The 20,175-nt window shown below is 38.5% G+C and overlaps 1 protein-coding gene across 2 annotated transcripts in view; it reads left to right on the forward strand.

Annotated features, from left to right (window-relative positions):
- Nucleotides 1-20,175, forward strand: part of DPP10 (dipeptidyl peptidase like 10) — a 202,751-nt gene that overhangs the window by 166,399 nt on the left and 16,177 nt on the right. For both annotated transcript variants that reach the window (XM_017740242.1, XM_008638220.2), the window contains exons 10-18: nucleotides 682-805; nucleotides 2,942-2,980; nucleotides 4,079-4,186; nucleotides 7,599-7,690; nucleotides 9,119-9,166; nucleotides 9,840-9,961; nucleotides 13,695-13,742; nucleotides 15,861-15,959; nucleotides 16,068-16,137. In XM_017740242.1, coding sequence (XP_017595731.1) covers nucleotides 682-805; nucleotides 2,942-2,980; nucleotides 4,079-4,186; nucleotides 7,599-7,690; nucleotides 9,119-9,166; nucleotides 9,840-9,961; nucleotides 13,695-13,742; nucleotides 15,861-15,959; nucleotides 16,068-16,137 — 750 coding nt within the window. The remainder of the gene's footprint in view (nucleotides 1-681; nucleotides 806-2,941; nucleotides 2,981-4,078; nucleotides 4,187-7,598; nucleotides 7,691-9,118; nucleotides 9,167-9,839; nucleotides 9,962-13,694; nucleotides 13,743-15,860; nucleotides 15,960-16,067; nucleotides 16,138-20,175) is intronic.

Below are 20,175 nucleotides of genomic sequence, written 5' to 3' on the forward strand. Positions count from 1 at the left end.
CACCCCCCCCCTGACACCCGAGCAGGAATTGGGGAGGAGGCAGGCAAATCCTCCATGCCACAAGCCCAGGAAGCCTCATGTGCTTGGCCAGGGTTGTTGAGGGACAGACAATTTGGCCAATATTATGAGCTGTTTGTTAACACAGAAACAGGAACACACTGGTAGTGAGAGGGATTTCCCTTTTATCCAGAAGTTTTGTTATAAAATACTTGTTATTTGATAATTTTGAAATGGGCTCTGGCTGCACTCTAATATTACAGAACTTTTTTTTTGTTTGGCAGTAAGACTGGATTCTTTTGCAAAAATATGCATCTTCTGAAGGTATTTGGTGTAGGAAAATACTGGCTTCTGTTGAAATTCAGTGCTTGTTTCTAAGCTGGCTGGAAAGTACACAGTTCATGTGTATTTGCAAGCATATGTTTCACAGTTGGTGAAGTTTGTGTATATATGCAGAAATTTCCCAGGGGGACATCACACTGAAGGACTGAGCCATCCCACTTGTAGGAACACAGATGCTGAGCATTTGGGGTTATTTTCTCCATCCCTCAGTGCTGGCACGGTCATGCAGTACAAATTCAGCATTCGAATGGACTGTATGTATGGGGGGTTTTTTTTCCTGAATTCTAATCTGAAACATCAGTGATCTGAACTTTTTTTTTTTCCCCCACATGTTTTGCTTAGGGAATATTATATCACCATGGTGAAATGGGTAAGCAACACCAAGGCTGTGGTGAGATGGTTAAACAGAGCTCAGAATATCTCCATCCTTACAGTTTGTGAAACCACAACTGGGGCTTGTACCAGGGTAAGTTGTTTGGTTTTTTTTCCCCAAGGTCTCTTTTCAAGGTTTCTGCTGCATTTTGTTTTCATAATCAGAAACAGATTTTTGGAAATCAGTTTGCAGATGCAGTAGTTGCAAGCTGAATATAATTAGTCAACAGGGAGGAAATGGATGTGAGAAAATTCCAAATGTGGTGAAATGATTTCATGTAATTAGCAACTTTGAGTGACATTTTCAGAATTACTAAGCTTTGTTCATTCATTAGCTTCAGTGGAAACTGCAGTTGCTGAACATCGTGTACTTGGGATATAGCTAGAGCAGTGACAAGCTTGTCCTCTGACAGATATTTTCAGCTGACTGGTTTTTCCTCTCTCCTGCTGCAGTTTCATTTTAGATCTTTCTGTCTCTCACAACTTACATATACTTAAGGAAAAGGCGTAAAACTCTTATAGTTTCTTCAAATTTGATAGCAGACTCTAATAAATTTGGGAAAAAATAAATTGAAGGCAACAGGGATGTTTCATTTTTTAATGTAAGCCAAGCTGAAATACATTTTTCTCTTTGAATCCAACCACATTCCACCCCTGGACCCAGACTCTGACTTCTGACACTCCTGCATTACATCTCTCCATTTTCACAGTCAATCTTGCATCTTGAATGCACTTGGCTGCTTTCCCATTCTGAGTCACAATCTCTTCCCAGAATCAGCTAAAAGTATAAATATTTTCTATACATGCTGATATCAGTACCAACAGATGCTCCAAAGCAGAGGGTATAATTTGGCAGTGTAAATGGTCATGAGTGATTAATGTTGGCCTCTGAGTCAAAAGGCTCCCATCAGTGTCTGCTACTGAAGTCAGTCATATTGGAGTGTTAGAGACTTTTTTCCAAGCTCATCTTCTTCTTTTGCTGCATACTGCAGGGTGCTTTTCCTGACTCAGAAACTATGAATAAATCCCCAAAATATGGATTAAGATTGTGACCCTGGAGATTTGGTTGCTTTTCACCTGGTCCCTGTGAGCCTTTTCTCTTTTTATTAAGAAAGTTGGTCCTGAACCACTGTGAGAGCTGCTTCTGAGAGGGAAACCTTTATGTGCTCCAAGGTCAATTGGACTTGTTTGAAGTAGGTACCCAGGGAGCTGTAATCCAGGACATAATGTAGAGGAGAGAGACTGAGAAGTCCCACTCCAGAATACTTAGAGTGCAGCAAAGGACGTTTTTAGGAGGGTGAGGAAGGATAGTGATGCAGTCTCACCGTTGTGAGCACAGCTCAAGCCTGTCTCATCCTGGATGGTCCCTACACTGCACCCTCTGGGATTAGGTGATGCTCTTGAAATCACTAATGGATGACGAAAGGCCTTATTGTGAGACTTTAGCATTGTATCAAACAATTTGATTTCAGCTGTTGTAAACCTTTTTTTTTTCCCATGGGATGCTGCACATGGCCTCAGTTTCAAAAAGGAATGTGTAAAACCAGCTGCTGCAATAGCTACAGATTCTCATTTTTCAGGCCCTATACGTACAGATTCTTCTACAGCTAATAAATTTTCATTACTTCACTGTGACTATGACAATTTGCAGCAGTTGATGTATATTATATATTCCTTTTTCCAGCAATGTGTGCATGATATTTGGTTGGTTTGGGTTTGTTTTTTTTTTCAGATGGCATGATGTGAAATATGAGTATGAACAATAAAACCCAAGAATTTGTTTTTATTCTTTTTCTCATCACTAATGCCACTCCACAACCCATTAAAGCACAGGATTGTGATTTGAGAAGGTCTCACAATTTGAGCTTGATGCTGGCTGTTTGCCCAGTGTTGATGAAGGACCTAAAATATCCAGTTGTCAGATGATGCCTAGAGGTAAAAAACAAATGGAACTGCCTGTGTAAAGCTTCTTGATAGCTAATCAGAAAGGACTGAAATGGCATTCTTAGTTCCCCTGTGGTGTTCTACCAAAAACTCTGAATAAAGCAGCTGACTTTATAATTAAATTATCATTTGTTTCAATGCAAGTGCCAGCAAAGAGATGAGAAGATTGTAACACAGTAGACAAAAAACCCCCATGAAATATCTAGAGACCTTTTGCTGAATGTGGGAAATATTTTTTATCTATAGCTATTCCATAAAAGCAATTTTATCCCTTTTTTTCTTTTAGAAGTATGAAATGCAGTCAGACCTGTGGCTTCCTAAACAGGTACAGTATAAATGCCATTTCCATGTGCATAATGTGTAATTGCTTCATTGTCATTTTTATTTAACTGTGTGTTATTTTATAAGCTAATAAAATCCTGAGGCACCTGTGAGGGTTTTGGAGGCAATATTCCCTTCAGTTTCTGGTCTGTCTGGACACAATTCAGTAAGCATTTAGATGAACAGCTGATTAACTACCTAAGTCTGGGATGGTTGAAGACAGACCAGATGAATCCCATTCCAGGCATGTCCTATTTACTGTGATTTGTTTCTGATTTAAAAATGATCTCACAAAATTAAAGCTGAAGGAGTTCAGAGATTAGAGGTCATATGGGCTATAACTGGAATGAGAAAGTAAAATATTTCTAAATTCATACGCAGAACAATATGTTTAACTAATATGTCAGCCAATTATTCCACTTCCATAGCTTCAGAAGGACTGTCCAATAACTGGATGAAACACATTCTATTTAAACTACATTTCAGGCTTCATTTTGCAATGTGCAAATGAGAAATCATTTTAACAAAAAAAACCTATGCTTTTATAGCAAGCCATTTTCATTTAACATTTCTGTGCAAAGTTAGACATGGAGAGATGGTATCACATCAGGCTACAATTTGTGGTAAGACCCTGATTCAGAGTATCACTTCAATGTGCTTATTTTTTTCATACAATTTTATCAAAATCAGTGGGTGTTAAACATGTACTTAATGAGTCCAAACCAATGAAACTTTTGTTCTCCTCCTCACCAGTAGGAGTTATCTCTGTCATTATTTGTATGTCTCTAAAGGACAGTGTCCTGGAAAGTCCCCCTGCATTAGGAATGAGATTACCAGAGCTTTCATGGTGAGGCAGAGTTCTGCAAGGGCTGTAACCCATGCTTTAGGATGGGATTGCACTTGGCATGAACCCGTATTCAGCTTTAGCCACCACATCTTTGTTAAACTTAGTAGAACATACTTAAAACCCAAGGACTTTTTTCTTTAATTGACTTATGAGCCCAGCAACTACCAAAACCAAGGAGACAAAAAAACTTGGGCTGATCTTTTGTTGGAAGTGTAATGGAAAGTGTGCCAGCCTAACTCACTGTTGCGTTTGTAGAACGAAGAACCCGTTTTCTCCAAGGACGGCAGTAAGTTCTTCATGACTGTCCCGGTGAAGCAGGGTGGCCGGGGCGAGTTTCACCACATAGCCATGTTCAGTGTGCAGGTAAGGCTCTGCTTCAGGCTGCTTTTAATATTCTACTGCTTATCTGGGACTTTTACTGAGGACACATGGCCCAGGGAAAGGCCTGCACTTCAGTTTAATCAGAGCACTTGTGTCATGGTCATTTGTCCTGTCCAGATCGTCCCTCAGTGTAGTGGGACATATTTATAACTCCTTCCAGAATAAACACTAATATTACCTTCTCTATATACACTATACATGCATATTTTAAAATAATAAATAATTTTAAATGTCTATTCAAATCTGCTCTTACACAAAACAGTAAAGGGAGGCAATACCCAAATTTAAAATTTGTGTGAAAGTTGGGACACTTTTATTGCCCTTTGCAGCATTTTTCAGCGGCTTCCATTTCCCAGGGTCATTACTTTTTCCAAAGAAGAATCTGAAAGAAGATAAATCTGCAGTGTGACTTTGAAGGTCACCAGTATGAAGTTGTGATGAACTAATAAAGGAAATTATGCCCTGGAACGGAACACTCCAAGGCATCTATTTAAATCATCAGAGCATTAATCCAGGTGCTTTAACAGAGCCATATGACATAGGAGGGATTACCAAGGTACCCAAAACATCAAAATATCAGACTTGGTGCCAGGAAACTCTGTTACCTGCCTTTCTGACAGTGTTCTGGTATGAACATTATTAAGTCTGAAATATGTTCACTGCAGACAGAACAAGAACAAAAGAATTTTAATGAAAATTTAACCTGAAGAAGCAAGAACAAAGATACTCATTCACTAGAGTAAATATATCAAGAAAGAGTCAGTGAAGATAAAAGGGATCATAGACATGTCAAATTCTATTTCCCAAAGAAAACAGTAACTCAGATGACAGTCTGGTAAAGGTGTATTAATATAATAACCACATAGAAATTCACACCAGAGCAAAACCATTTAGTCAATCAAGTCTGATTTTGGTATCTTTCACAGTATGAATAAGTATCTTTAAAATACATGAAATAATAATGATCTAGATCTGAAAGTTCACTTGCAACATTCCCAAGGAGGTTACAGATACAATCAAATTTGCCTTAACCTTGTAGGCTTTGACATTTGTTGCTACAAAAAGCCCAGGAAACTTGATCCTAATTCAGGAAAATACTTAAGCAAAGATTAACCGCACTCCTATTCAGTAGGGTAATTAAATATGTGCCTAGTTTTAAACACATCTTTTAATTCCAGCAGAATAATTTTTGAAGTCAAGCTTATGTTTCAGAATTTAGTATTCTGTCCCTTTTAAGCAGAATTAGAGCCTTGGGTACTGCACAGCTCCAAAACTAAAAAATACTTCTATTTTGCCTGCCATCAGCATGAATGAACAAATCTGAATGGTATCACCAATGACAAATTTGGCTTTAAGCATGTAGCTGCTCCTGAGAAAAAGGAAATGTGATATCCCATGTATCAGCCATTATTCATCAGTAAGCAACATTCTGCGTGGTAATGGGGCTGATAGAGAGCAGTAAAGGGCAGGAAATGTGTTTATATGCTGTGTTTTACACACTGCATTAATCTGATCGTCCCTTATTTCTAAAGCAAACATAGAGGCATAAAAAGTATATTAACCGTTGCCCATAAAGCCTTTGGTCACATTAGATGTTTGTCACACCTTGGGAGAGCCACAGCAGCACAGCCCTGCAGAATTTAAAGCAGTCAGCAGATCACCAGTGCCCAGATGGTCACAGCTTTTCTGTGATGGAGAAGGCTAACTCTGGAATTTGGCACTGGGATTCTCATTCTTTCTCTGTGCCGCTCAGACACCAGCCCACTTACAGAAATCAGCCTTGGTGTGCAGGAAAGTTAAAACACAGAACCAATGTGGAGTTGCAGGGATAAAGAAGTAAATTTTAATGGCTCACTTTAATCACTGATGCTAATTTCTCAATCTTACAACAAATGCTGGTCTTTCTCAGGCTGCATTTCTTTGCACTTTAGAAAAGCATGTGTCAATGGCACGAAGCAAGTTAGCAGAGGCATCTAATTAAATCTTCATGCAAGGAGAAGTTACTGTCTAAAAGGTTACTGTCTATCACAGTGGATTATTTACTGTCTGAATGTGGAGGGCTGGATGTGTGGTTTATTGTTTTCAAATGCTTTTAGTAACTTATGAAATATTTAAAAGAAACTAATCTCAAAGTAGGATTGAATCATGTCTTAGGTATCTAGACATTTCTTTCATGGAGTTTTGCAACTCTAGAAAGTCTATTTTTTTCCAACCACAAAATAAGAATTATAAAGTAACTTTAATGGATCAAGGCGATAACTTCCTGCAAGCTTCATAAATTATGTATTATGGCTGTAACCTTGAAAAATAACCATGTTTATTAACACTTGGCTGGGCTTTTTATTGCTGATTCCTGTTAGATTCTATGATCTTAATATTTAAATATCTCTTTCAATAGTTGCAGCTTCTCTCTCTCTAGAGAAGAAATAGTCACTTACAATAAATCACTAATATGTATTTTAATCATTCCTGGAGACAGCACTGAATATCAGACTCTTCCTGAACAGCGAGCCCTCATCATAAACATATGTACAGCACCTAGCACGATATCCTGGTTTCATTTGGTACTTGCAAGGCTTGTCATAAAGTTGCTACATCATTCTTTCCTTGTGGATCTGTTAGGAAACAGTTCAGTTCTAAGGGACTTGATTCTGCCTTGCCAGCTCCCAGCATATTTTAGATGCATTCTTGAGCATTTTCTGCTTTTTAGTTATTGCTGCTGTTGATGTGGAGCTCAGGGTACAGTTCAGAAATACATGGATTAAAAAAAAAAGCCAACCTTTTTGCCTTTATGACTTCTTGTAGGCCTTGTAACCACTGAGTATCACCTCTGAAATATCACCCCTTTTCTTTACAAAGTTTGTCTTGAATTTGAAAACTAAGAATTTGTATATCCAGACCAAGCATAATAACCCTAATACAGAAAAAAACCACATAGAGTATGTCCAAGCTGTGAGGGTTGAAGTTTTAATCTTCAGTAGCCTAAGCCACGATTTTACCTTTTGTACTAGGAAACACCCTCAGATGAGCTTCTCACTTCAGGTTTTGTTGTTTTTAACCCATGTCTGATGAGGAGTCTGGTGCAACTTCCAGCTGAAGAGTTGGTTTTACCTGCATTGCATCCTGACTTCTATTGTTTGTTGACATGTGGGCAACTGAAAGAAAAATTTCGCTGAAAACCGAGATTATTTTAATGACTTTGATAGGCTTATAGATGGGAGGGAAAGGATAAGTGAAGTTCAGGCCTGTCAAAATGTGAGGTTTGTGGTTTAAAGATGTTACGTTGTATATTAAAGTTTAAAAAGCTGTAATCAATAATGACATGTGCAGGCAATCCTGCTAGGCAAAGAAAAATGTAGCAAGGTGAAAGTTAATGTTTTCCATCTCTCTCCAGGCTAAAAGTGAACAAATCGGTGTGAGACACCTGACATCGGGGAACTGGGAAGTTATCAAAATCCTGGCATATGATGAAAATACTCAGAAGATGTAAGCACTGTTCTCTTTATTTATAAAAATGTTCAAGTATTAAAGTTGAAGCCATTTAACTCAAAATTGAACAATATTTCTTTCATTTTTGAGCATTACCATAACTTTGACACACCTGAGTACATAAAGTGCAGCTGTAAGACAATTCATCTGCCATTCTTTTCCTGAATGCTTTTTTATGCAGAAGGAAAGAAGCACACCATGGTACCACTTGACTCTGTATTTTTCTGTGTAAAAGGAATCAACGCAGTGCAGCAGTAATAATATTTTGTTAACTTCTTTCCTGGAATCTGGATAAGAAGTCACAGTAAATTTTGAGTACTTGATAAAACATCACACTTTTACTGCATGAGGTCTCAGAGTTTTGGGGATCTGATCCAACTTCATAAATTCAAATTATTTTTAGAGGTTGTCAGAATTCCCGATTCTCACCCAGCTCACTCACAGAGAAATCTTTCCCAAGCCCATCTTAGTGACAGAATGGAAGGAAATGCAGCACATATTTGGTGCTTTTGGAGAGGAGTATAGGAATAAAATGTCTGAAGACTCCACCTGGCTTCAGTGGATCTTGCTTAATTTTCACATTATCTGTCCATGACAAAAAATATACAAGCATGTCTAATTCTCATTTGCTTTAAAATAAGTGATATTTGAGCAGGACCTTTTTTGAAGCTGCAATAACTCCCATCTTCTCATTGCCACTGGAGAAAACCCTTCTTTGACGACTCTTACTGTCGGTTTTGAAAATACACCTGTAGAGAATTTCCTGGTACTTCTGCAAGGCCCACGGGAAAAAAATGAGGTCTGATTGCACTCAGGCTGCAGAGAGCTGACAGATTGCACTTGGGCTGTCTCAGCTACTTGAGGGGATTGCTTTGCCCTCCTTCTGCCTATCAAGCAGAAACTTTGTGGGGATCTCCTCAGGGAAACACCAAGGGCTTGTCTTGGTATTCTTGCAAAGTCTCTTTCCGCTATGAAAATAGGTTGGTTTACAGCTCAAAAAGGCTTTCAGATCTCATAAGACTTATTGTAATATATGACATAATTTCATTGTGACCTTTGTCTACTACTTGGATTTATATTGCAAACTCTTGGAGTGAAGCAGAAACTTTTGTATTTTTAGTATGCAGAGAGGTGTCCTGGTTGCTACTGGAGCTCCTGGGCATGACAGGAATTAAAACCATGAAATCCTGTTTTCATCACTGTTTTAATAGGAAATTTTATAGCTTCTGAAATAACTAATCTGTATATTGGACCTAAATTTGATCTTGGAACTTAGGTTTATATATAAGTATTTGATCTTCAGGGATATTTGTGAACTTTTAATTTCTAAAAATGTTATTTATAGTGTCTCTCACTTCTCTAAGCACTACCCAAATCAGACAGTTTACCAAACTGAGTTTAACTTTTTTCCTCTTTTGGGCACAGTTATTTCTTAAGCACTGAAGATTCCCCAAGAGGAAGACAGCTGCACAGGTAAGAAGTACATGGGGCTGTGTTATCAGCTTCTTCATCCCAACATTGAAGTAATATGCTTGGGTAATAATTTATCCTGTATAAAAATTAGTATGCTTGAGCTGTAACAAGGAAAGAATCATAGCTTTTCAAAATTAAAATTGCCAGTGTTTTCCATTTTCTAAAAAATGTAAAAATTTGTAACACAAAATGTTTTTACCACTTCAGTCTTCACTAGTCCTTTATCAGCATCTAAAAAGTTAGACCTAAATACAAGCATTTAACATGATTGTGTTTTAAAAGTGATCAAAGTTTTCTAAATAAAAATATCTGTAGGGTTTAATCATGTAACTTAAAGTGTGGGGGCAAAGCACCTCACCTCATTCTCAGTGCCTAAACCTGAGGTTAGTGAGGTTTTCATGGTGTCCTACTGATGCTGTTCCCCACAGCACTGTGAGTTATTGCAGTGCCAGTGGTGCTTTGGGCAGCTTTTGGATCATGTCCACGTTGCCCAGTTTATGGAACAGCAGCCCAGTGAGTTTTCTGGAAACTGTTTGCATCAGGCACAAAAGGAGCCAGTGGTATTTTGGCAAGTTTGGGGGTTAAAACAAATTCTGTCATTCTGATGAGCTAATTCTTGGTTTATTGTATTTTATTCCAATGTAAAATGTTTCTGATCATTTCTTTCTCGCAGTGTATCAACAGTGGGGTCATTGAATCGTCAGTGTCTCTCGTGTAACTTCTTGAAAGAGCAGTGCACGTACTTCAGTGCAAAGTTCAGCCCCATGAACAGGCATTTTCTCCTGCACTGTAAAGGTAAGTCAAATTCATGGGGTGTAATGCTGTTTGCTTCTGAATTAATGTATTCCCTTGAGAAGGGCATTAGGCTGGAGTCTAACATTTAGCTCAGCAGTGGATTACTCAAAGTTCTGTACAGAGCCTATTCCAAGACTGCAAGTAAAGATGTTCTGTGAAACAGCTAAATAACGAGTGATGTTAGAAAGCCGCTCCAATCCTGACCTTCCTGTACAAATAAAGGACATCAACTTAAATTCACCCTAAATAAAATCCTTCACCAAAAAATTTGGAATTTTGGTGATAATCCTGTGGGGTTTTTCATAACAGCTTCATTATTTTATGTATTGGGATTGATCTTGTGCAACTACACCTAGTTAAAAAATGAGGGCCTGTGTTCTGTAGCAGTGTTTGTACACGTGGATGTGCAGTGTATCTATACTCCCCCATATGTATGTGTATGTATGTATCTACCAAAAAACAGCTCTGGTTTAATCCCCAAAGACAGATCCTTTATATCAATACAATTGTAATAAATAACTCACTGTGTTTTACAGTTATCTGCCTTCCAGTAGCACTAAATGGCACCATTTGGCTTCAGAATTTCTGTATAAACAAAGAAATAGAACCATCCCACACAGAGAAATTTATAAGCTACACACAGGAAATAAACACTGGTGTATAAGTGATAAAAAAGGTTCAGAAAAGCATGAGAGAATCAATAATAAAGCACTTAGGTAGACCTGTTGTCCTTGAAACTTGCAAACTTTTAGACACCATCCCCCCAGTATTTTTGCATAGCTGAGGTCAGAGTGCAAAGAGTAGAGCACAATTCATCTGAAATCCGTAAGAATAGCTCAATTTATATGCATGCATTTTTTCTGTTTCTTTTGCAACTCTTTTTTTTTCTTTTTTCCCCACAAAAATAAAATACCTGCTGACGTGAGCATCGAATGTATCCAAACAAAGAAACTATGAATATATATTGGCTAAAATAAGGAGTTTGTTTTCAGTTTTGTTTTGGGGTTGTTTTTTTGTGGAAATGCACCTACAGTACGTAGCTGATTAGAAGAAGAATATACAAACTGTGTGGTTTATACAGGGTCAAATCTGCAGCAGAAGTGATGGAGCTAATCTTGAGGTCCTTCTCTGAGTAATGAGCTCCTCATGCTTTAAGCAGAGTTTTCCCTTGTGCTTGATGTAATCCCTATGGGGTAAGTCTCAGATTCCTGCAGGAGGGAGGGTTGATAAATTGGGAAGAGTTTTTTGCCTTGAATCAGCAATGTGCTAGGGCCCAAAAGCATCTTGTTATTATTTTAGCAATATTCAGCCTGTAATTTTTGACGTGTTCTTTTGATATAAAAGTGTGGATGCCAGCAGGGGGTTGTGCATGTGATTACTCACAAGCTCATGACTTTCAGTGACTTTAGCAGTTCTCTGAGCTGGGAAGGCTGTAGATCTTCCTCCCAGGATTAAACCTACACTCCACTGCGTTGCAGTAGACTACCCCGAGCTGTAGATGTTGGGCAGGGATGATAAACCACTGTCATTAAGTTTTCCTACCTCTGACATTAATCTATAGTTGCTGGCTGGGAGATTTTTCAGGGGTCTTCTGTGTTTCACCAGAGCTTGGCAGGTACAGCAGCAGCGTGGCCCCGGTGTAGTGCCAGGGCCCTGGGCTAGGTTGGCATTTGGCAGTATCAAAGTTGATGGCAGGATCACCACAGAAGTGGCATCAAAATTCTTCTGCTTGTAAGAGTATGAGGCAAACTGCTTCAAGGAGACAAATGGCACATCTTCTGCGTGCATACACAGTCATTTTCCCACAGCAAAAAGCCTTTACCGAATTGTTACAAAAGCAATTCCCCCAGAAAAACCCTTGGGGGACTCTGAACTGGTTCAATCTGTGTAAGTTTCAATTCTTCAACCTCCTGTTTACTCACAAGCACCTTTATTAGTATAGTTTTTCCTTCTTAGTTTCCCTCAGCCAGGAGATCTCTCTCATTTTTCCAGCTGTATCCATCTCCAGAGACTCTCCTGATTGAGGAGTTATTTCTTGCCTGGTAGATGGAGGACTGGCTCCTCAGCCTCTCAGTTTTGGCAAGCACATCCTTTGCACTTATTTTCCACACTGCTTGTGGATTTTTCCTTTAGCACTTCACAAACACTGGCAAGATATTATTCTTTCTACTCAAATAAGGTAGTTCACGGAGTAATTGTTCTCCCCTTTTATACAGCAGGAAATAAGCTGTGGGTTTGGGGTTAGTGAAGGAGGTCAATGGGAAATCCAAGTGCTGTGCTTACTTCTGATGCTTTGTAACACAGTGCCTGTAACACAAATCTTTTTTTTTTTCCTCTGATCAGTGTTTTCATCTACTGCAATCTCCCTTTTTTCAAAATCTGTCATTATCCTTCCACCTTTAGTATGACAAATAGAGCTGGGCTGGAAAGCTGATGCTTTCCCCCTCAGAGATGGCCTTTCTTAAATAAGAATTTACAGCAAAATGACAAGTTCAGAAGAAGTAAAAAGAGCTGGAAATAAAACCAAACCAAAGCTAAAGAGATATCTGGAGAAATTATCTTCTTAGAGAGCTAAGGCAGAAAGCTGTGATTTGTCAACAATCTACCTGTAAGATTTTTGTCAATCATCCCCCTTGAGGGAGAGAATGAAATTGATAGAAATCTTCAGTGAAGGCTGTGAGTGTCATCATGCTATTTATTTCAGGTATTTGCATTTCCCTAGGCTCATGCCATAATTAATTGAGAGAGACAGTCTCTCAAAACACATAAATGAGGCTCTGTCTCTGAACTCTCAAAGGGAATTGTTTTTTTCTCAAAAAGAGAATTGTAACTCCTAATTTCAAAGGGTCCATGCCTTCATCTGCCATGGGGTCCTCAGGGACTTCAGCTTTTCTGCATTGTTCTTCCTCACCCCATAGTCACTGAATGCTTCTAATGTAAACTCTGAGGTAAAACTGAGTTTCTCACATGTAAGTTCCGTGTTGGGGGTGGAGACACAGGATTTTCGTTTGCAAGTTTAGACTGGTGGGGATCTTCAGAGCAGGGACAGCAGACTCAGCCACTTCTGAGTATGCTGAATGCTTGGTCATCCCACTTTCCCACACCACCTTGTGCATTTGCACAGTAGCTGTTGACATGAAGAATTACGCTTTTAGTTACTTAGTGCAGTAAAAATAAAGTATGTGAAATAGGATTAAACTACATCACACCTAGATGTAACTGTGATGCTGTTGGTTTTGCAGAGTTGGCATACCAAGGGAGCTTCTTAAACAGATAGTTAAGTGAAATATAATTTTTCAACACCTCTATAGCTTTTCCATAGAAAATGTAAGTTGATATTAGCATTAATTCACTTCCCAGTCAACCTAAAGTTTCTGAATGTCAAACTGCTATATTTTAAACAACGCCATTAAGTGTCTCTGTAATTTTTTTATTCATCTCTTAAAACTAAAACATGGATATTATTAAAAAAAAAAGAATGCTCCTTCTGGGTGCAGGGTCTGAGCTGCTGAACAGGCAGAAGGCAGTGCCTGTTTCACACTTTGTTGGTCCTGTAGCCTGTGTCCTTCCCAAGAGGCATCAGTGGAGTTCCTGCTCTGTTGAAGGGAATTGTGTGTATGGAGCTTCCAAGATCCCGTCTTGTGGGGTAACTGGTGCTCTCCTTCTTTGTCACTGAGCTACAGAGTACAAACTACCCCACCCTTCCCCTGTTTTTCTTCTCTCCTCAAAACAGGACCAGGTGTTCCAGTTGTAAGCGTGCACAGGACAAGTAATACAACCAGTGAGTATATCTTATGAAATAAGTAAATTTTCTTACCATCCTTAATTTCTTTGGGGAGTGTGGGAGAGGGAAAAGTACGTACATGAAAACCAATTCATATAAAGTGCTATTAATTACCTTTTATCATCATTACTAATTACCTTTTAAAATCCACATCAGCAAATGATAAGGATAGAAGTAAATCAAATGACTAAAACTTTCCCAGATTTTCAGATATGTTTTGTACTAAGTACATGTGACTCACCTTCTGTTTACACTTGAGTAAATTGGATGGCAGCTTGGTCTTCATCCTTTTCACTTTCTTTGTGGATTATGCTGCCATTGCAGTACACCTGCTGTGTTTTTAGAGATGTTTTTAAAGTTACCATCCAATTATGTTGAAGTCAGGTACAGTCCTTGGATGATTGATCATAAAAGCTGACCTACATATGTTGGTTTAGTCGTTCTCTTATATTTCTCAGAACAGCTCCACTGACATTTTCAATGATGACAAATCCAATAATAAAGGCTTTCTAGGAGGGTATTCTATACCTCTATTTGTCAAGTTTTACTCATTATTTTTTTGTATATTGAGACCAAGTCTGTTACTGTTTCCTGGCTGCTGAGGTGCTCTGTAATGGAAAACTGTCCTTCAGCAGTTGAATTTTCCTGGTGGTGCAGCAGAAGTAACAACTGTGCTGCCTCCAGCTCCACTGTTACTCCATTAGCATGGAGCTGTGGATTACAGGAATTGGGAACAACTTTTCATTCAAAGGCACTAAACCAATTCTTGCATATCCTCATTTCATGAATAGAATTATCCCCAGGATTTTCTCCCAGAATCCAGAAGTCCTGAACTGTACCTGTCTGCATCCCCTTTGTCTTGGGCCAGTCAGGATTCAGGATTCAGCCATAACAGTGGAGCTAATCTTGCATGTTGAGGTAGCACCCTGATCAATAGTGCCATGCTATGAAGTGTTAATTAATATCTGAATTTTGGTTTCCTTTTTTTTCCTTTTTTCTTTTTTTTTTTTTTAATGCCATTGTTTGTGTTTGCAAAGCCCAGTGCCATGGCACACCAGGGGCAGGGAATTTTATCCAGCTCAGAAAAGGGTAGCTACTGCTCAAAAGTAAATGCATTTTAGATTTCTGTGGAGCTCCTCAGTTCTGCAAAGGCAGACTTTTGCTCTTTATTACCTGCATCTAAAGTACTATTGAGTGTGAATTACTGAAATAGAGATTTATGTGCAGCACCTTAGGGTAAAATAAAGCAGGTCAGGACAGAGGGCCGTTGTTTGTTGTAACAACAAAAAGCCAAATAATAAGAGAGATAATTTACCATGAGTGTTTCAGTGCAAGATTAGATTATCCTCTTCAATTCATAAAAGAATGATTAAGGATTATTTCAATTATCCCATCCTCAGACTATAATTATACCATTTTGGTTGACTGCCCAGAACAAGCATTCTCCTCAGATTATCTGTTTTGGCCCTAAGTGAAGAGTTTATTATTTAATTAAAAAATCTAAATTTTGGAAGCAAGATCGGTAATTTGAGCTAAAAAGAGGGAAAAAAAAAGAACAAATTAGCCATTCTTTCCTGTGCAAAAGGGTTGTTTCAAATTAGTCTGCAGCTTTAAACCAAGCTGATGCTCTTGCTCTTGGTTGAAGTGCAGAAGACAAATAAGGACATGCAGTGGCCACATTTAGCTGTGCTGGCTAAATAATGCCTTGGAATAGGTAATATTGGGGAAAAGGATGCCTGCATGAGGCTTAGGATGTTTCCCAGCAGAGCAGCCTCGTGCTGCAACAGCTGCTGTTAGGATTTGTCAGGGATGCTGATATTCATGTGAATCATCATCTCTGATTCATCAGAGATTTCATTGGTAGTGCTTAATGAAAACAAAGCCTGCCAAAGCCAAAAAAATGAACTGGATGTGTATCTTTTTCAGTTGAAAAGTAGTTGCATTATTTTAGAAGTATTTATAGAAGGAATTAATTTACAAGATTAATTGCAGGATTAATTTGCAAGATCATTGCACACTTCTCTCTTTTTCTTTATTTTTTTTTTGCATCTTGATGTATCTCTGGTGTGATGATTCTCCATGCCTTTCAACATGGTTTTTCTTCCTGTTTTGTAGAGTTTTATATTTTGGAAAATAACCCTGTGTTGAAAGAAGTTGTTTTTAAGAAAAAGAATTACAAGACTGAAATCAAAATGCTTCACATTGAGGATTACGGTAAATCTGGCAAAATGTTACTTTAAGAAGCCAAAGGCTTTCTTTCAATGTTACTGTTTTTCATCTGTGTAACTACCAGCCTTTAATGTTTTGCTCTTTTCTTAAAAGAATTCCCTTTACAGTTGTCACTGCCAAAAGATTTCACGGATCGAAACCAGTATGCCCTCCTATTAATAATGTAAGTATCTGTGTAGAATCACTCAAAATAATAAAAAAGTGCTTCATGGAAAATATTTAAATCTGAAATTAGATTTATTTTTTTTTAACCTTTTGTAGGAAAAATATCTCATTGATTTGAGTTGAGAAATCAAAAAGCTTGTTCTTGGAAAGACTTTGTGGCAGGAGCTGTCTGGTAGAGATGCCTGGGGTTTTCTTGAGCTAGTCAAACCTAGCTGTGCTTTGCTGTGCTTTCATGGACGGGAGGCACTGGCGTTTCTGATGGTGTAGCTTCGAGTCATCCCGCAGTGTTTCCTGGACCCTTACTGATCCTGCCCACAGAGCATCTCACTCAGAGCATGTGCTCTCCTTTTTCATCCTTCAGAGGAATGAGTAGAACTTCCAGGAGGGGTACAGTTGAGATGCATAAAGCAAAACTGCTTTTAGGAGCACCAGAATGAAGAAAAAATTACTTTTGATCATCAGTGGTTGAAGGCATGATAGGCATGATCCAAAGCCGGTTGATTTTTGTAGAAAACCTTTGTAAGGGGGATGGTATTCCTTGGAAACCTGTGCTGCTCTTTTAAAAGGAGATGGGGTGCATGTTTCTTGCAGGGTGAGTCAGCCTTAAAGCTGTGTAACAGAGGAAAAAAATAGAGTTATGAATGTGCTTGAAGCCTACCTGGGAAAAGTAGTGAGGGCCAGCTCAGGGCATCACTCCTTTCTCCAGACTCAGCATGGGTGGAGAGAGTTTTGCTGGACCTACAGAGCTTCTTTCAGTCCCAGCTGGAAAGAATTCATGTGAATTTCAGTAACAGGAGTGTAAGAGTGCCCTGCTAAATTCATGAAATTATCCCATTACTGAGCTGTGTCACCTGGAGCAGATCTCCCCTCAGTGACACCACAGATCCTTATTGTTGGATGTGAGGTGTTTACAGACTTGAGTTGCTGAATGATCCCAAATTCCTCTGCTCAGATCAGATAACAGGACAGAAAGGCATAAACCTGCTTATTTTTAAGCCCAGTTTGTGTTTGAAAACTCAGAATTTTCAGTTGTAATTATCTGCAGTTGTAGAAGCTCTCTGCTTTAATTGGCTGACAAACATATTTTTCTTTCCTTGTGAAGAAACAGGGCACATGGATTTTATTTCATCTTTGCTGCATTTCCTGGCATGATCTTGGAGGCATGATTATATTTTAAGCAGCTCTTACACGAGTGCCAAAGGCAAACTGACTCTGTGAATTGACCCCAGCAGCACTGCAGGGACTTGCAAACACTTGTGCTTATTCCTATTTCTGAGAGCAAGGAAACCAAAGGTGTTAGCAGTGCAACACTTCCCTTTTCAAGTAGCCTAGTAAATACATAATCTGCCATATACACTTGTGGTAAAATATGGGGTTATAAACTCATGTAGAACCTAGAGAAGACAGAAGGGAAAGATCAGAAACCTGAGAAGTCCAAAGCCAGAAATCACAGGAAAAAAAAAAAAAGCCTAAAGAAAATACTATTTTGAAATGTTTTGAGATATCAAGAGTTTAAAGATCTGAGAACAGTATTGAGGCAAGGTCTGAATTTAAATTTACCAAAGTTGTCAGTACCCAGTGAGCAAATAATGTGGCCAAGTCACAATGTATGGATCTGTTTTATAATTGTTTTACTTTTTTATGATAAACATGGGGGATAAAAAGGAAATTCATCAACTTATGAATACAGATTATTGTATCTACATTTATAGTATGAAGACTTTGGGTCTTTTAGGTCAGATCCATACCTTTGCAATACTCACTTCTCAATGTTAGCTTCAGCAGGGGTTATTTTTAGAAAACTCTGTACACTAATGAAAGTATGAAACTGAAGATTTCAAATCTGCCCTGGCTCATGTAGCATGTTTTGTGTCCTCCTCTTCCCTGGAAGAGAAAGGAGTTATATTAAGCTGTATTTCTTCAGCAGCTTTTTACAGACTTAAAACTAAGGTTGCCAGCAAGCCCTTTTTCTATTAAAGATGTCCCCAAATGAAATATAAAACTGCAAACTGTCACAAAGTTATGGGAGGTTCCCTTGTGGGATGATTATTTGAGCCTAATAAATTCTGCCTAGCTCTTGAGAAAGAATGATTGGATATCTGTGGGTGTATAGGGGGTAATTCCTTGACCCACAGAGCTCCAAACTGACATCCTAAGGTTTATTTCATGATCAGAAGTACTACTTTCAAAGAAAAAAAGAAAAGTATTCAGGTCCAAGGAGAACATGTAGCTTTTATAGGGAACACTGATTAGTTGTGCAGATGATATCATTTCCCAGATACTTGACTTTTCTGAGTCCCAGAGTGGTACTGTTGGGACTGATGGAGAAACACCCTGTTCCTTCTGCCAGCAGTGTTAGATGAGAATTAGTGGCTGATAACAAGTGCTGTGTTTCCTACTGTTCAGCTGCCCCTGCTTTCTTTCTTACATTCTCAGCCATTATATGATTATCATTGTATTCCAGTTGTTGAGAGAAAAACCTTTGAAAATGTATGCTTACCAATGTCGTTGGTAAGAATGTTGGTTTAATTGTATGTCCATTTTTTTTTGGAAAGGAGATTCTATGAAACATCTTGATCCAGGCAACATGCACTTAGAAATACAAAACCAGAAGATATAAGAACAGAAAAGTGGAGTATTAGCAGAGAAGTGGGGTTTGCTTTCCATCTCAGTAGCAGTGCACTTTGAAGAGGGAAAAGAGAAAAGAGGGAGGGAGGGAGGGAGGAAGGAGGGCAGTGGGTGACTTTATGATGGAGATGAAGTTTGGTGTAATCTGTTATTTGGGTTTTTTCAAATCACTGAAAGCTAGCAGCCACTTCAAAGCTGTGTGACTGTCATAAGGCTTCTGTATTCATGCAAGGATGTCTGCAGGTAAATTTGAACTTCCAGAACATGGTTCCCAGATGCCTGAGTGTAAAGGCTGAATTGTGGAAGGAAGCTTGTACCAGTGGAATGCAGTCCTGGTGTGAAACCGGGGTGTGAACTGAGTACAGTTCCATGTAGACACAAGCTCAGCATGAGGACCAGGACCTGATTATCCTGTAAACTTCAGCATAAAGATTGTGTGAACATTTATCCATTAGCAGCTGCAAAGCAAGCTGCAATGCTCAAAGAGTAGTTCATTGTATTGCTGTGTTAAAATTTATGTCCATCTGGATGGCTGGATATTTAACAGATCTCATACAGAAACCAGTTATGTTGGTTGGCACTATTTTTCTTTCCAGAATTGTGATGAGTAGCCCATAAAATGTTAAATAGATTAAAATACTTTCCTTTCTTGCATTTGTTCTCCTAAATCACTGATAATGTTTCACACTCAGTTTCCTTCTGATGTAATACACACAGTGTAGCTGTATATTAGAGAGCTGCACAGTAATTGCCTGAAAAAGTGATTACCACCTCTTTTCTATATAATTAAGATCAAAGTTTAAATTTCTGATCCTTGACTTCCTCATTATGGTTCACCTTACTCATTAAAAAAGTTGGAAGATACACTTCTTGGTAACACACAGGAAATGATTAAGTAAAGACTTTGGCATTTAACCTGGGTAATAAAATCAGAGTTGATAATCATTCTTTATTTTGCTTTGATTGTAATTAGCCTCATTCCTTCAGATGTGTAGATAATGTATCTTAAATATCAGTATCTATTATTTAACACCATTTAAAGTTGTCCAATATGTAAGAGGATATTGTAAAACTGAATCAGTGGAAAGATTGTCCTGATATTTGAGGGGGGGAAAAAAACCCAAGTATTCTTCAAAGTAGCAGTGAATTGTCTCCAAGAGGTTCCTGTTCGTTTATTTGTTTACTTGTTTTCTTACATTTTGGTCATAAGCAGGAGTTGGTTTACCTGATTTTGAACTGATGAAAGTTTTAGGCCTTGCACAGACAATCAAACCTGTTTATGCCCTCGGTGAATGCACTCTCAGGACTGATAGCAAGACAAGACAGTAGGGTTGAAAAGTGAACGTTTTTTGCAGCTTCAAGAACAAGCTATTAAAAGACCAGAAGAAATATAGAGAGGCATAATGCA

The sequence above is a fragment of the Corvus brachyrhynchos genome, unplaced genomic scaffold (genome assembly GCF_000691975.1).
Source record: "Corvus brachyrhynchos isolate BGI_N302 unplaced genomic scaffold, ASM69197v1 scaffold126, whole genome shotgun sequence".
Lineage (NCBI taxonomy): Eukaryota > Metazoa > Chordata > Aves > Passeriformes > Corvidae > Corvus > Corvus brachyrhynchos.